We start from the raw sequence: 17,093 nt of genomic DNA, 5'->3' as shown, positions 1-17,093 counted from the left end.
AGCATCCGTCCCCTGCTCTGCCTTGCACCTGCCGCTCCCTCGAGGCGGGAGGAAGTCGTCTCTGATTGGTGCATTTGGAAGGCCACCCCGCGCATGCCCAGCCCGGCCCCTTTCCAGGAGGGTGGGATTAGCTGGGCTCTGACTCCACGTGGGCAGAGCAAGGATCAGGGGTCAGGACCCAGGTCTGCAGCTTTGCCCTCTCTCCAACGTTGGGATGTGGCAGGTGTGAGGCAGCAACTCTCCTCCCGCGGGTCTTCCCAAAACCTACACTTGGGGGAAAACTATTAGAAAGCACAGTTGTAGCCGAGATCTAAGCCACACCGTTCAATTTCAGCAATAACTTAGCTGATCTTTCCGTCTCCATCTGTCCGAATCCTATGTCTACTTCTCAGCTAGTTCCAACATGAACGTGATTTAAAGGGGATGGGAAATTACTACCTTTACCCTACCATGTAGGAACATATGAATACAAGACTTCAGAGGGATGGGGGGCGGGGGGGGGGGGGCGACGACGGTCCCCCGTCTAAGACAAAAGAGAATCATAACCCCCGGGAAAAGGTTGGCGAAAAAAGGGTCAGAGCATGCTGCCTGCCACTCCAGTTCAATCCCTCAGTCCCTCCCCAACTCTGTCCTTCTTCAAAGGGGAGTAATCCTTATCCATGCAAAGATACAAGAAAAAAGTAGAAAAAGAAATATTAGGGCCAGCCCCTTGGCTTAGCAGTTAAGTGCGCGCGCTCCGCTGCTGGCAGCCCGGTTCGGATCCCGGGCGCCCACTGACGCACCACTTCTCCAGCGATGCTGGGGCCTCATCCCACGTACAGCAACTAGGAGGATGTGAAACTATGATGCACAACTATCTACTGGGGCTTTGGGGGAAAAAATAAAATAAATAAAATTATTTTAAAAAAAAGAAATAATTAAACAAAGAACAGGCAAACCCAAACCAATCTGCACCCCAATCAGGTAAAAATGATGAATAAATGGTTCTCCACGGATTTGATAAATAAAAACTGAAGAGAGAGAAGAACAAATATATAGACTAAGGGAAACAATGACATTAGTAAAAAAAAGACTGATGAAAATACAATCAGAAACATGGAGGATGAACTTGACACCTTTGAGGAAAAGGAAAAGGAAAAGAACTCAAGGATCTGAAAGGATTAAAACTTGCAGAGCTCAGAAACCTCCTGAAGTTCACATCTATGTTGAGCAGGGTGTGGACGCTCAGCACACAGGGCTCCCTAATGTTTGTGGAATATAATACCTTGTACTGTTTTCCCCAGGTAATCGCCACGCCTCTCTTTATTGATCACATGCTGATAGATCTTCCCAGTGGTGATGTTGTTGTCTTTATAAAGATTAATATCCAAGAATCGTTCATAATTTCCAAGATCTAAATCAACTTCTCCACCGTCGTTTAAGACAAACACTTCACCTAGGATAAAAAGGCAATGTAAAAATCACAAATTTGCTTCCGGTAGATTGTTTATCAAAGATGAGCATGTTATATTAAAGAGCTGGTAAAAGACTTATTTATAAGCCATGTTCTATCACCATTTCCTTATTTTGATGGGAAAATTTAACAATTCAATTCTAGCCATGAAAATGCATCAGAAAAATTCTGGTATCCTATTATGGTATTTTTTAAATGCTTACTGAAATTCTGTCTTCAAGATTTAGCTTTTCCAAATTCATCATATATCACATTTTAAAAAAGGGACTTTAAAAACGGCAATTTTAAAAATAAATAGCAATTTACTCCAAAGGATCAGCATCCTGGACTCCGGAATTGGCATAAGAAAGTTTTAATTGATTTTCATCTTGGTTAAAGCCACAATTAAACAGACAGTAAATGAAAAGCAGGGCCCCAGCTAGCACACAGGGCAACTTGGCAAGAGTGAGGCAAGAAAAGACAGTGTGTGCAATAACACAACAGCACCGTGAAAAAGGACCTAGATGAAGACTTAATCACGTGAGGAGCACTTGCGTTGACTATTGGCATGTGTCTGGGTCTCCAGTCTCACTTGAGGGCATCAATTGGAAGTCCAACGTTCTAAAGCCACCTTGTAAGAATTGAACTTCTCCCTGATTAAGAAAATTCTATCATTTACTCTTATTGTGAGATGTTCATACCAAAAAGTTTGACTAGCTTACAAACCTAATCAGAAACCTTTTATGTCCTCATTTATGCCTCCCTTATAAGGTAGCTAAGTGTGGTCAAGAAGGTCTCTAACTTTAAGGACAAAGGAGCAAATTGATGAAATTGCAATATTTTTGTACTTCCGGTTCAAATTACACTTTCTCATGTTAATTGGGAATCACCAACCTACGGAAAAGTCTTTTTACTTTGATCATCTTAATTTCTGACAAATAAGGGATGATCTCTGAAATCTCTTTAGTTAATTCAGGCCAAATCCAGTTTGCCAATACTTCAGCTATATGGCAAAGGTCTTGAAATTTAAATTCCTAAATTTTAAAAGTATGTACCCATTATGTTCCTAGAAGAGAAAGAAAAACTGTAGATGTCTTCAAAAATAGTTTTTTAGATTTAATGTAATCATAATAAAAATTCCAACAGATTTTTTTTTTAACCTGACAGTGACACTAAAGTTAATTTGGAAGAAAAAAAGATGTGATTACCAAAACAAAATACACAAAAAAATAAATAAAAATAAAGACCCTTATAACAAATAACAGTGACTAAATGAAGATTGAAATACATATACATATATATATAAATATGGAACAAGGTAACATCAACACACAAAACCAAAATATCCAAAAAGGTCCCTATTACATAAAGGAATTTAATACATGACTTAAAAAAATTCAAGGGGCCGGCCCCTTGGCTTAGCAGTTAAGTGCACATGCTCCGATACTGGGGGCCTGGGTTCGGATCCCGGGCGCACACCGACGCACCGCTTCTCTGGCCATGCTGAGGCCATGTCCCACATACAGCAACTAGAAGGATGTGCAACTATGACATACAACTATCTACTGGGGCTTTGGGGAAAAAAAAGGAGGAGGATTGGCAATAGATGTTAGCTCAGAGCCGGTCTTCCTCAGCAAAAAGAGGAGGATTAGCATGGATGTTAGCTCAGGGCTGATCTTCCTCAAAAAAAAAAAAAAATCAAGGATATCATCACAAATCAAAGTAGATAAAATACTCAGAAATAAACTTCAAAGAGATGTGTAGGATCTATATGAAGAAAATTTAAAAACCTTACTTCAGAGACATAAAGAAGGTATGAATAAAATGAAAGCCACTTATAAAGTTCCTGAATGGACCAGTTAATATTTTCAGAGTTTAATTCTTCCCCAAATTAATTCATAAATTTAAAGCAATTTCTATCAAAAACTCCAATTTGGGGGCCGGCCTGGTGGCGTAGCGGTTAAGTTCACACATTCCACTGAGGCGGCCCGGGGTTTGCTGGTTCAGATCCTGAGCACGGACCCACTCACTGCTCATCAAGCCATGCTAAGGCAGTGTCTCACATAGAAGAGCTACAACTCTACAGCTATGATATACAACTATGTACTGGGGCTTTGGGGAAAAAAAAGAAAGAAAGAAAAAGAGGAAGATTGGCAACAGATGTTAAGTGCAGGGCCAATCTTCCTCAAAAAAAAAAAACTCCAATTTGATTTCTTGTAAAGGTTGACAAAATGATTCTTAAGTTAATCTTGAAGATGACGAACATTTTGAAGTTAAAAAAAAAGAAGAAAAGGAATAATGAGGACAGTCCTGTCCTACTTGATAATAAAAAGTTGCAGCTATTAAAATGGTAGGCAGGAATAAACAGAGAGATCCAGAACAGAACAGAGCAAAAAGACAGACCTAATTACAGACAGAAATTTAGCATATAATAAAAGGTGGTATTTCTTTTTTTTTTTTAATTTTTGTTTATTGTGGTAACATTGGATTATAACATTGTATAAATTTCAGGTGTACATCATTATACTTCTATTTCTGCATGGATTACATCATGTTCTCATGTAAAAGGTGTATTTCAAGTTGGTAGAGAAAGGATGAACTCTTTGATAAATGACATTAGGAAGAGCTGGCTAATCAGAAAAAAATTTAGAGAAAAAAATTATGTTACATCTTCACCTCCCACCAAATTCAATTCCAGATGTGTTAACAATTTTAAAGTAAAATCAAAGGGAACTATAAAAGTGCTAGAAGAAAATATAGATGACTATTTAAATATTCCTGGGGCAGAGAAGCCTAAAGGTGACATCAAAGGCAGAAACCATATGGGAAACAGTTGACACATTTAATCACATAAATGGTAAATTGAAATTCATCAGCAACTAACAGAGGTAGTATTGACATATTTCAGAGTAAAAATATATACATGTCATAAATGTAGGTTAATATACTTTACATAAAGTACTCTTTAAAATCATAAGAAAATAATTCAAAGGAAAATTGCCATAATACACGGCATTAGTCAATTTTGCTGCATACCAAACAACCTTAAAAATCTCAGCGGCTTACAAAACATTTATTGATTTCTCACTCATGTTACGTGGGGGCTGTGGGTCAGGCAGCATTGAAAATTTCTGCTTCAACAAGGCATATATCATATTCACTAATATCCTATAGGGCAAAACAAATCACATGGCCAAAAAATGTGACCAACCTCTCCGGTCTGCCCAGGACTAATAGGGTTCCCAGGATGTGGGACTTTCAGTTTCCAAACCAGGAAAGTTCCAAACAAACCAGGACTGGTTAACCACCCACGTGGCTGAAGTCGAAAGTCAACGGGGTGGGGAAATTTACTCCAGAGAAGGAAGTTGGGTAATAGTTTCAAACAAAATACAATCTGCAACGGACATGAATAAGTCATTCTACAGACAAAACGAAAATCAAATCTAAATGAAAACGATGAAATACCCTTTTTTTTTTGCGTTTTTTGGCTTACTGTCAGGTTAGTAAAGTTAAAAAGAATAATATTCAGCAAGGGTATAAAGAAACAGACCTTCGTATACACTCTTGATGCGGATATAAATTGCTGCAGATCCACAAGCCTTATCATAAAATTCTTGGAGACAGGAAGGAAATTGGAATTTGGAATTTTTCCAATCATAGAAAGGTAATATAGAACACTTTCCATATATTAGAAAACACCCCGAAAGCAACTCACAATCAAACACATTCCTAGTGGAATAAAGACTAGAAATAGGCACAAACTTATGAAGAATTTTAAATTTTCAGAACTTTTTGGATTTCAGAGCTGTAGGTAAGGGATTGTGAACCTAAAAAACTTTGGCAATATGCATTATGTGTTCAAAAGCCTGAAAAACATACCTACCCATCAAATCAGAAATTCTGTACCTAGCCATTTATGTTAAAAAAAATAAATTCTAAAGATTTCCATCACAGTATTGTTTATAATATCAATCCATTGGAAATTGTCTTATTATTGTTCAGATTCTGTGCAGCCTTTAAGAGTATAAAATATATAAAAATATCCAAATATGTTACGTTTTAAAAATTAGATTAAAAAATAAGGTGACTGTAAGATTCAATTCACTTAAAGTTCAAAAACAAGCAAAACTAATCCGTGGTGTTAGAGGACAGGATAGCAGTTACCCTGGTGGTTTCAGGTGGGGATAGACTGAAAGGGGCATGGGAGGGTTTCTGTTTTTTGATCTGGGGGCTGGTTACACAGTATGCTCATTTCATCAAGTGGTACACTTATGATTTATACACTTTCCTGCTTGCACGTAAAAAGCTTCAAGAGAAAGTATGTGAGGGCTAATGCCTTTTAAAATAATTAGTATATATATCAAAATGTCAACATTAATAATAGTTACTTCAAGCAGTGGGAAATGGATGATTTTTATTTTCTTCATGCCCTTTTATATTGCCAATATAATCGTCAATATATTCTATATTGTCTGAATTTTTCTCTTAACAATGAAAGGTTAAGAGAAATATATTACCTTTATGATACAATAAAACAAAACATAATCCGTACTGCAAAAGGTACAATGAAAATGGTATCCTCACACACTGTTTTCCAAAAAGCTGGACTAACGTGGAATGTCACCAGCAATCTGAAAAAATGTTATCAATGACCATGAGAACATTCACATATTCATAACAGTAGGATCCAGTGACTCTACTTCTGGAACTCTATCCTCAAGAAATCACCCAAAATATCAGAAAGAACGGCAATTTAACCCAGTGCTTTATAAGGGAGAAGTGGTTCTCTTTCATACCGTGTTCATAAGGTGAAAAAGTGCCCGCGTCGATGTTAATATAGGGGTCTATTTTGATGGCAGTAACTCGGAGCCCACATGATTTTAGAATCATCCCAATGCTACTTGCGATGATCCCTTTACCAATACCAGAGATGACCCCACCAGTGACCAGGATGTACTTCATTGGCAGAGGAGTGGCTGGGTGCCAGCACCCAGATATAATCTGAAAGGTAATAAAATGAAGGGTCAGGGAAGAGAAACATTTTCTCAAACCAGTAAAGCAGAGAGTGTGTTAAACCAGAATTTCAAAAGCACACAGCATTTTTCTATCTAAACTAAATATTTGAAACTTTAGAAACAAAGTCTTATCTTCTAGGTTTTTAATTTGTTGATATGTAGGAAGCTGTGGCTGCTTTCTACAAGCAAAGTGGCAGGCTCCATTACCCTAATTTTCCATTGACCTCGACTCTGTCAGGTGACAGACTTCATCATGAGAAAACAAATTTCTCTGGGATTCAGAGGCATGGTATAATATTTAAGAGATCAGTCTCTAGCATCAGACAGATCTGTACGAGCTGTGCCTGGGCAAGTTATTAATCCTTTCTGTGCCTGTTCCTTCATCTGTGAAATGGAATAAAAAATACCAGTCCCTTGGAATATTATTCAGCACTAAAAAGCAATGAGCTATCAAGCTATGAAAAGACATGGAGGAACCTTAAATGTGTGTTACTAAGTGAAAGAAGCCAGTCTGAAAAGACTGCATACTGCATGACTCCAACTATGTGACATTCTGGAAAAGGCAAAACTATGGAGACAGTAAGAGGATCAGTGATTGCCAGGAGTTCGGGGGAAGGGAGGGACAAATAGGCAGAGCACAGAGGATTTTTAGGGCAGGGAAACTACTCTGTATGATACTATAATGGTGGATACATGTCAATATACATTTGTCCAAACCCATAGAACATACAACACCAAGAGCAAACTCTAATGTAACCTATGACTTTGGATGATAACAATGTGTCGATGCAGATTCATCAGTTGTAACAAATGTACCACTCTGGTTCTGAGTATTGATAGTGGGAAAGGCTGTGCGTGTGGGGGCACGGAGTATATGGGAACTCAGTAATTTCTGCTCAGTTTTGCTGTGAACCTAAAATTGCTCTAAAAAGTAAAGTCTTTTTTTTTTTAAAAATCAATATTCAAATATGCCACCATAAAAAAAAAAAATCTCATAGGTGCTTGTGAGGATTAAATGAGCTAAGGTATAGACCAGAGGTCAGCAAACCAAGGCCCACAGGTCACATCTGGCCCACTGTCTGATTTTGTATGGTCCCAAGCTAAGAATGTTTTTTACATTTTAAATGATGTTAAAAAGATCAAAAGAAGAATATGTCATGACACATTAAAATTGTATGAAACTCAAACTTCAGTGTCCATAAATCAAGTTTTATTGGCACACAGCCATGCCCATTCATTAGCATATTGTCCCTGGCCACTTTTTGGCTACAATGTCAGAATTGAATAGCTGTGACAACAGAGACTTTCTGGCCTGCAAAGCCGGAAATATTTACTATCTGGCCTTTTACTGAAAACGTTTGCTGATGTCTGGTATAGAGGGGATTAAAATCGACTCCTATATTAACATATAGTAAGAACTAAAAGTTACCTATTAACATCACTATTAACAATAATAAATGTATCCTCCTTAACTAAGCACGCTGAACACTGAATCTGTTTCATTACTCATCAGTTTTACCAAGCAGGAATATCCAAGCAGGAAAAAAAAGAAAAGAAAATATTATGTCAGGGCCGGCCCCGTGGCTTAGCGGTTAAGTGCGTGCGCTCCGCTGCCGGCGGCCCGGGTTCGGATCCCGGGTGCGCACCGAGGCACCACTCCTCCAGCCATGCTGAGGCCGCGTCCCACATACAGCAACTAGAAGGATGTGCAGCTATGACAGACAACTATGTACTGGGGCTTTGGGGGAAAAATAAATAAATAAAATCTTTAAAAAAAAAAAAAAGAAAATATTATGTCATACGGAAATTTTGACTTTTTTGCTGCTGTCTGATTCAAACCCTTTTGTTTTAGAGGCAGACAGGAAGCCCAATAGCTACTTGGTCTTCTTTATTTTGAGTACTATTGTTTTCCCCTTGAGCATGTATAGGAGCCTTCCATGCACATGAAAACAGGCCTTAACAGTAATATTTGTGTAGTCGTGGCAGGCAAATGGAAAACTGAGTAAGACCACTAACGTAAAATTACAATTGCAAAAAAAGAGAGTAACTAACATAAGCTAATAACCGTAAATCCCACTTTCTATTGTTATTCCGAAATTTTTTAAAATACCTGGAAATTAAGCACAAATGCAATCAGGTAGGAACGATTTCAGCTACCCATTTATCTTATTTGTCTGTCCTCGTCAAAGCAATGCTTGCTCTGATTTTGTAGTTTCCTCTACTTTCAAAGAAACAATTTGAACTTAAAGGTGTAAAGTTATTTCACTTTAGAGCTGTGAGTTCAATTTAAACTAGCTTACCATGGTCAGGGCGAGTAAACTGAACCCATTCAAAGTATACATGTCCCATCCCAAATGGCTTCCCTAAGTCCCTGGGCCTGCCTTTGTCTACACACTACAGTTGATCACATTCAATGCCCTTGTTCCTCTCACTACCCACCTGGCCATCCACTCCCCTGAGCTAGATTTAGCCTAAAAGATTCTCAGTCGAAACCCATGGTGCTCCTCCCATAGATCCAAAATGTTTTCGAATATTCATCTCTTTCCACTCCTACTGGCCCAGGTAGTCCTTAGAGTGGTAATTTCTTCACAGCTCACTTTTGATCCCTTACCCATCCCACTGTTGATTTCTTCTATTTTGATAAGTGCCCCTCCTCTGGAGTCAGACAGCCTGGGTTCAAATGCTGACTCTGTCATTTACAGCTATGACTCTGGGCAACTTCTTCAACTTTTCTAGATCTCAATTGTCTCTGCCTATGCAGTACATAGAGATAACAACAGTGCCCGCTTTACAGAGGTGTGTGGGCATTGACAAAGAGAGTGCCCAAGCGCTAGATGAAAGTCATTTGTTATCATTTTTCAGAACCATCTACTCACTGATTCAATCAGTTCACAAATGTTTATTGAACGTTTATTATATGCTTGACATGTTCCCAGGTCCTGGGGACGTGAGGGTGAACAAAAAGTCAAGGTCCCTGCTCTCCTAGATTTCACCTTTCCTGTGGGATTAAGGGGCAAATAAGCACTATCGCGCTATTAAAATGACTTCCCATTTTAAAAGTTAGCAAAATCGAAAAATGCCATAGAAACCTGGAGTATATTCACGTGAAGTCACATTATGTGGTTATCAAAAAGCCTAAGAATTTTTCATATAAGATATGCTTGTGTTACATGAACAGAGCAGGATATAAAATTGAATATAATATTATCTCAACTATGTTTTTTTTTTAATTAAGACTGGTCAAAAGTACACCAAAATGCTAAATTTTAATATATTTATGTGGTTGGGTTTAGGGAATTATTAGTTTTCTATATTTTCAAAAGCATAAGATACCTTTTTAAGCACATTAGATATTTTACAAAGTCCTTCTTGAAAATATCACTGAATACCAAAGAGATACCTACTCTTTTTTACCTCTTTTAAGCAAACAAGTAAGTTTGAAGCAACGTTTTAAAACTACAGGAAAAGGTAGGCTCTTCAAGCCACTTCCTTGAATTGGGATGTTTTCTCCTGTGTCAAGACTGAAGTTTTCATTTACTCTTACATGCAGTGAGCAGAACCAATTGTCTGTAAAATAGGAGTGTGTAGGGCTGTGCTGTCTGCTGTCCAATAAAACCATTACACCTGTGTAATCGTTAATTTTCTAGTAGCCATATTTAAAAAGTAAAAAGAAACGGATGCAGTTAATAATATCTTATTTAACCCTATGTATCCAAAATACTATCATTTTAACACATAATCAATATGAGAATTTATTAGTGAGGTATTTTACATGCCCCTCCCCTTTTTTTTTTACTAAGTCTTCCGAAATCAGGTGTGTCTACTTAACAGCACATCTCAATTCAGACACAACATTTTCAGTGCTCAAGAGCCACATGTGGTGAGTGGCTCGCACACTGGACAGTGCAGGCCTAGAACAACTATAAAACATCGGAAGCACCAAGAGACAGCTTCTCAAAGACGGCCATTTAAAAAGTAACGTTAGTCAAAAGCGAAGAGAGTACTTACTGAATGATCCCATTTTATGAAGTTGTAGAACAGGCAAAACTAAACTATGATAGAAATCAAGGGAATGGCGGGGTGTGGATTGACTGGAAAACGGCACGAGGGAACTTTCTAGAGTAAAGGAAACGGTTTATGTCTGCGTTGGGGTAGTGGTTAACACGGGTGTATAATTTGTCAAATCCCCGATCTGCACACTTACAATTCGGGGATTTTATTGTATGTTAATTACACATGGAATGTGTAAAAATTATTACAAAGAAAAAGCTATTTTGTAGCAGCAGCTTAGTTAGGCACCGGGCGCCCTAACGAGCTATTATGGAGGAAATGCGAGGGTCGTTGTTGAACGGGTGCACTGGGCGGGGCAGGGGACAGAAAGGCGATTTCACTCGGCTCGGGGCTGCACTTCCGCCAACGCCATCTCGGGGCTCTGCGGCTCCCGAGGCCAGTGGGAAATGGGGCCGGGGGCGCGGCGGGGGGCGGGGAGAAGCGCCCCCGGGGGACGCGACGCTCCCGACCCCGGGCCGCGGGCCGCCGCAGGACGGGCTCCGACGGCACTGGGCACCGGGCACTGGGCCCGGCAGAGCGGCCCCGGCCCCCGCGCCCCGCCCGTCCGCCCGCCCGCAATCTGCGTGCGCGGGGTGCGGGGCAGCGCCCGGCGCCCGGCCCCTCTCGGACACCGCGCGGGCGCCATCGGGGAGGGGACAAAGGCGCCCGGCCACACGTGCGCGCCGGGGCAGGGGGTGCAGGCAGGGGTGCGGGGCCCTGGGGACGCGGGGGGACCCTGGCGCGGAGGCCCTGGGGGTCCCGGCGAGGCCCAGGGAGTTACCTGCGCGGTGGCGGTGGCGCCGGGAGGGTGGCCGATGGGGACGCCAGACTCCGACCCGCGGCCAGCCCGCCCTCACCTGTCGGGCTGGGGAAGGGGCCGCCGCTAGGGGTGTCCCGAGTCACCACCCGGTCCTCCCCGCCGCCCGGGCGGGCCTCGGGGTGCGCGGCGCCCGCCTCGCCCACCTTTCCCTCTCCTGCCCTGCGGGTCCCGCTGACTCACGCTGGTGAACTTGGGGTTTGCACCCGTGTTTCTGCAATGCTCCAAAACAAGCGTCTCAAAAGTGACTCCTCCGGCACAGCTTCCCGTCACCCTCCGCCCTGGACGCACTTGGCCCCAGGCCTCGCTCAGCCCGGGGACTGCTCCTCCCCTCCGTGGCTCACTTAGCAGAGGCACTTCGGGGACGCGAGTGAACGCCGCGTTCCCGGCGAGCTCCAGCCCCTCGGCAAGCCGAGCCCCTTGCCTGGGGCCTCCTGTCCAGTTCTCACAGCTGTAAAGAACTTCACTCTGTCACAAACGTTTGTGGATCCCCTGCTGCGCCCCGGGAACTGCAGGACTGCCCAGGAGGGGACGAAAATTAGACGGGATTCCTGTCTTTGAGGGGCTCATAGTCTGGGAGGAGTTCTACTGTCTACTGGAATCAGTAAGGTTCCTGGAACAGTACTACGTGTTGAAACAATTTTAAAAATGCGGGGGGCAGGGGGAGGACGAATAGGGCTTCATCAAGTGAGTTTTTAAGAGTATTTGGAGGATAGTTGGTGCTGAGAAAGGACACAGGAGGGTATTAAGGCGAAGGGAAGAACACACACAAACCACTGAAGGAGAAGGGATCTAACTATGGACAACAGAAGAATTTGGAGTGAGATGGAAGGGTTAGGAAAGTGGTGAAAATTTTGAGTAACCAGCATGAGGCACTACACTGCCAAGTTAGACAAGTGTCATTGAAGACCTGGTCGACTTTAGAAACCATAGTTTCTAATGTAATGATGTCCAGCTATAATTTTGTAAGATATCTATAGGTGGATATATAAATATAGATATTTGTGATAAAACCAGAGCTCGCTGGTTGAGTAGAGCAGAAGGACAAGAGAGGGAGGAAGTTTAGGGCACTGAAAGAATGTGATTGTAGTAATGCTCCAGGGGTCTAGTCCACAGAGGAAGGCAATGGGAGCAACAGGAGCTGATAGACTGGGAGAAAGAACAGAGACGGACCAAACACAAGGGCCTATGGGAATGAGGGAACTGGCGAGTTGTCACCGGAGTGTGGAAGCACTTCCAGGAGATGATACGGTTTAGGGTGTGACCGCTGAAACGGAGTCAAGTGAGATGTGCATCACTGGGATTGGGTCTAGCAGCCACCAGGCCAGCGTGTGGTACATCCAGGGCCCTGGCAGGATGGCAGAAGTTGGAGGAGTCAATTAAGGCCAAGGAACCAAGTTGTCAGTGAATGTGGAGGAGTGACTCTGAAGCTAGTAGATGACAGTAGCAAGGTAGGCTAGAGGGTTGTATGGCAAAATTAAATGAGTTTCAAAACAAAAGAATTTCTCCCCACCAAGGATCACTGAGCAGTGTCGTGGAAGAAGCAGTAAAGAGCAGGGGGTAGTGATGTCAACTTCTGGGAAAATGAGCAGAGGCTCTACAAAAGCCAAAAAATAAATAAATAAGTACATTTTTTTAAAAACGAGGAAACACCTTCTAAAAAGGCTCAAGACATAGACGAGTTTGTTAATGAAACAAGTCTTCCAGAGGGCCCAGTGAAAAGGATGTTTGTGAAATGGGTTGACCTTGATGGTAATACTAATAACCTGCCACATATGTAAGGTTTCCTTCCACATTTCAGTACTTCATTTCCTTTTTACAACCAGGACAGTTATTATGATCCCCTTTTTATAATAAAGAACCCGAGGCTTAGAGATGTGAAGTGCCCTGACCGAAGGTACAGGTTAATGTGAGTAGCAAAGCCAGGACATCAATGCAAAGTGTCTGTCCCCAAAGCCAGACTCTTCACCACAGGATGTAGGGCCTCATCCTTACCATCTATGAGGCTAATGGACAAAAGATATTTTGTGACTACAAAGGGATTATTATAACTATTGTATTATTAATCCAAAATGGGAAAAAAAATTTGAGCAGAAAAACAAATTTGATAACAAGGTTCATATCAACTGATTCGTGTGAGATAAGGGTGTATCCTCATTCAAGTGTTTATTCATTTTCTACTGGCAGCATAGCATTGTGCTGGACCCTTAAGAGGATGAAAAAGAGATGAAAAGGAAGTCCAGCATTAGGTTGATTGCTCATATTCTTTTATAATCTTTTATTTTGAAGAATTCTACCTTTCAGAACGATTATAAAACTGTCTGTCCCCTGGGGAACACAGCCTTCACTGTGGTTTTGGGTGGTCCTGGAGATAAAAGTAAGGCTGAATGGGCTGGCCCCACCTCTGCTATGGGAAAGGCCAGCCCTATATTCCTTTTGTAGATGAAGAAACTTGAAGGGCAGAAACGACGAGAAACAAATCAAGGTTATTCACCTATTAGATAGTGGAGTTAGAACACATACACACACACACACACACACACACACACACACACCCCTGCCCCAGGCTTCTGACTGAAATTCCAGGCTCATTCCAATCACACTTGAACCAAATATCCTTTTTCTGGAAAGTGTCGGCCACTTTCAGGTTCTGACTCACTTAATAAATCCTAGAAAGGCGTGGTCCTAAGATATCTCCTGACTTTCAAAGCTGAATCAATACCCAGACTCTAGAAACAAATTGGAATGCCATCGATGCCACTGAATTGTACACTTAAAAATGGTTAAAATGGCAAATTTTATGTATATATTTTACCACAATTTTTAAAATTAATAGTATAATACACCAAAAACCATTGAATTGTACCTTTTAAACAGGTGAATTGTATGGTATGTGAATTATATCTCAATAAAGCTGTTTGGAAAAAAAAACCAGGTTGGACTTGTTAAGCTACAGTCCTGGTCCTGATGTGTAAATATACCTCAGGCTGGAAAACTGGAGAGCAGGGAAATCAGAATTGTAATCCATCCCCCATATACTCACACAGGTCACTGGAACCAGGCTACTTTTCTCCAAATGGTGGGAGGAAGAGAAATAATGGGTGTCCTTCACCAACAGATTGCTTGAGACTGTGCTTGAGAAATATGTTCATGAACTCTCTGCTCTGAAGGGGTAGTTGGTCGCTTAGCCAGTTTTTGTTTGTTTGTTTGTTTGGTGAGGAAGATTGGCCTGAGCTAACATCTGTTGCCAATCTTCCTCTTCTTGCTTGAGGAAGGTTGTTGCTGAGCTAACATCTGTGCCAATCTTCCTCTATTTTGTGTGTAGGACGCGGCCACAGCATGGCTTGATGAGCAGTGTGTAGGTCCGCGTCTGGGATCTGAACCTGTGAACCCCGGGCCACCAAAGTGGAGCATGAAAACTTAACCACTACACCACCAGGCTGGCCCCTTGGCCAGTATTTTTTGTTCCTTTGTTTACGTTATTATGAAAAAAGTTAAATATATAGAAAAGCAGACATTAACAGTATAACCACCCAGCTTCAACAATTATCAATGCATGGCCAGGCTTGTTTCATCTATCTCCCCACCTATTTGCCCCCATCCTGTATTAATTTGAAGCAAACGCCAGACATCCTATCGTTTCACTGGCAAATATCTCAGTCTGACTTTCTAAAAGATAAGAACTCATTTAAACACACACACACGATACCATTACCACACTTAAAAATTAACAACTCCTATGTCCATCAACACATGAATGGATAAACAAAATGTGGTATATACATACAATGGAATATTATTCAGCCTTTTTTTGTGTATGTGTGAGAAAGATCAGCCCTGAGCTAACATCCATGCCAATCCTCATCTTTTTGCTGAGGAAGACTGGCCCTGGGCTAACATCTGTGCCCATCTTCCTCCACTTTATATGGAATGCCACCACAGCATGGCCTGACAAGCGGTGCGTCTGTGCGCACCCGGGATCCGAACCTGGGCTGCCAGCAGCAGAGCGCACGCACTTAACTGCTATGCCACGGGGCCGGCCCCTATTCAGCCTTTTTAACTGTAGCCTTTTTTAAGGCAGAATTTTAAGGAAATTCTCACACATACTACAACATGAATGAACCTTGAGGACATTTGCTATGTGAAATAAGCCAGTCACAAAAAGACAAATATGGTATGATTCCATTTATGAGGTTCCTGGAGTAGTCAAACTTAGAAAGTAGCGGGGATGTCAGAAGCTGCAAGGAGGTGAGAATGGGGAGTTGTTGAATGGATACAGAATTTCAGTTTTGCAACATGAAAGGAGTTTTGGAGATTGGTTGCACAACAATGTGAATGTACTTAACACTACTGAACTGTACACTTAAAAATCGTTAAGATGGTAAATTTTGTGTATTCTAGAACAATTAAAAAAATTTTTTTTCTTTGAGGAAGATCAGCCCTGAGCTAACATCCATGCCAATCCTCCTCTTTTTTTGCTGAGAAAGACTGGCCCTGGGCTAACATCCGTGCCCATCTTCCTCCACTTTATATGGGACACCGCCACAGCATGGCCTGACAAGTGGTGCCTCGGTGCACGCCCGGGATCCGAACCTGGGCCGCCAGCAGCAGAGCGCACGCACTTAACCACTACACCACAGGGCAGGCCCCACAATTAAAATTTTTAAAACAACGATTTCTTAATTTCCAATTCTTATAAACGGCATACTTTTTTCCCCCAATGTGTGTTTGAATTAGGATCTAAATAAAATCCACAAGTTGCCATGGGTTATGTCTCTTAAATCGTTTTTAATGTATAGGTTCCCCTTTCCCCCCTTCCTTGCAATTTATTTGAAGAAACAAGGTCGTTTGTCCTGTGGTTTCTCACAGCCTAGATTCTGCTGCCTGCATTCCGTGGTGTGCTTTCACACTTTCCTCCGTCCTCTATAGTCCCTCTGTAAATTGGTAGTTGGACCGAGTGGCCCGGGCTAGTTTTGATTCGGGCTCAGGAGGAGGCTCAAGACATCCACTTCCGTGGGGCTGGCCCAGCTGGACCTGAAAAGGAAAGGCTAAATCACCAGCCAAGCTGCTTAGAGTGACAAAGACGCTGTTGACACGCCTAAGTCAGTCACCAACAAGGCTGGGAAAAGCGCAAAAGGGGCGGGGTGGGGCGGGACTACGTGGGGAAAACCCTTTGACCGCTTTCCACGCGCGCGCAATAAAGGCACCGAAACTTACAGCCAGCGGGGGCGGGGCCTTCGGAGGGAAGTGACGCACGCGCGGCTGGCGGCAGAGTTGCCATAGAGGCGGGGAGACGGATAGACGGGCTGCTCTGGAGGCGCACTTCCGGCTATCTCCTTGGGACGCACGCATTGTGGAGTCGGGAGGAGGCAGTAGCTGCTAGGGTCTCCGGTGACCCGGACCGCGGTGGCGGCCCCGCGAGCGGGATGTTCCGGGGTTTGAGCAGTTGGTTTGGCTTGGAGCAGCCGGCGGCGGGTGGCCGGCAGTCCGAGGGAGACGGGCAGCCCGAGGGAGACGCTCCACCCGAGCAGCGCTCCGAGACGGTGACGGAGCCGGCGCCGCAGCAACCGGGGGACCAGGAGCTTCTTCACCAGGCCAAAGGCCTTGGCAGTGAGTCGCCCCTGGCCCCCGCGACCAGAGAGTGTCGGGGAGTGCCCGCATCCCTCCTCTTGACGCCCCTGGGGCGTGGGCCCAACTGATGGGGAGATGTGGGATCGGGGGAGGGGGTGGAAGATGTGTCTGTCCGTCGGTCCTCTCCGGAACCGGAGAGGTTGGTGAG

At 42.8% G+C, this 17,093-nt stretch overlaps 2 protein-coding genes across 7 annotated transcripts in view; one reads left to right on the top strand and one right to left on the bottom strand.

Annotated features, from left to right (window-relative positions):
• Nucleotides 1-11,710, bottom strand: part of CTPS2 (CTP synthase 2) — a 98,721-nt gene extending 87,011 nt beyond the window's left edge. Inside the window, exons 1-3 of one of the 6 annotated variants that reach the window (XM_087427774.1) lie at nucleotides 11,498-11,710; nucleotides 6,229-6,433; nucleotides 1,265-1,435 (exon numbers count right to left, since the gene is read on the bottom strand). In XM_087427774.1, coding sequence (XP_087283900.1) covers nucleotides 1,265-1,435; nucleotides 6,229-6,394 — 337 coding nt within the window. In that variant the 5' untranslated portion in view covers nucleotides 6,395-6,433; nucleotides 11,498-11,710. The other 5 variants (XM_087427773.1, XM_087427772.1, XM_004435156.3 and 2 more) reach the window with 5 other exon arrangements.
• A 4,934-nt stretch (nucleotides 11,711-16,644) lies between these two features.
• The window catches only part of SYAP1 (synapse associated protein 1), a 30,511-nt gene continuing 30,062 nt past the window's right edge, over nucleotides 16,645-17,093 (top strand). The window contains exon 1 of the mRNA XM_004435159.3: nucleotides 16,645-16,924. Coding sequence (XP_004435216.1) covers nucleotides 16,741-16,924 — 184 coding nt within the window. The 5' untranslated portion in view covers nucleotides 16,645-16,740. The remainder of the gene's footprint in view (nucleotides 16,925-17,093) is intronic.

Source organism: Ceratotherium simum, chromosome X, assembly GCF_057802395.1.
Source record: "Ceratotherium simum simum isolate JZ-2026a chromosome X, ASM5780239v1, whole genome shotgun sequence".
In the NCBI taxonomy this organism is placed as follows: Eukaryota; Metazoa; Chordata; class Mammalia; order Perissodactyla; family Rhinocerotidae; genus Ceratotherium; species Ceratotherium simum.
The sequence above is the reverse complement of the archived record's forward strand: the minus strand, read 5'-3'. Positions and strand labels throughout refer to the sequence as shown.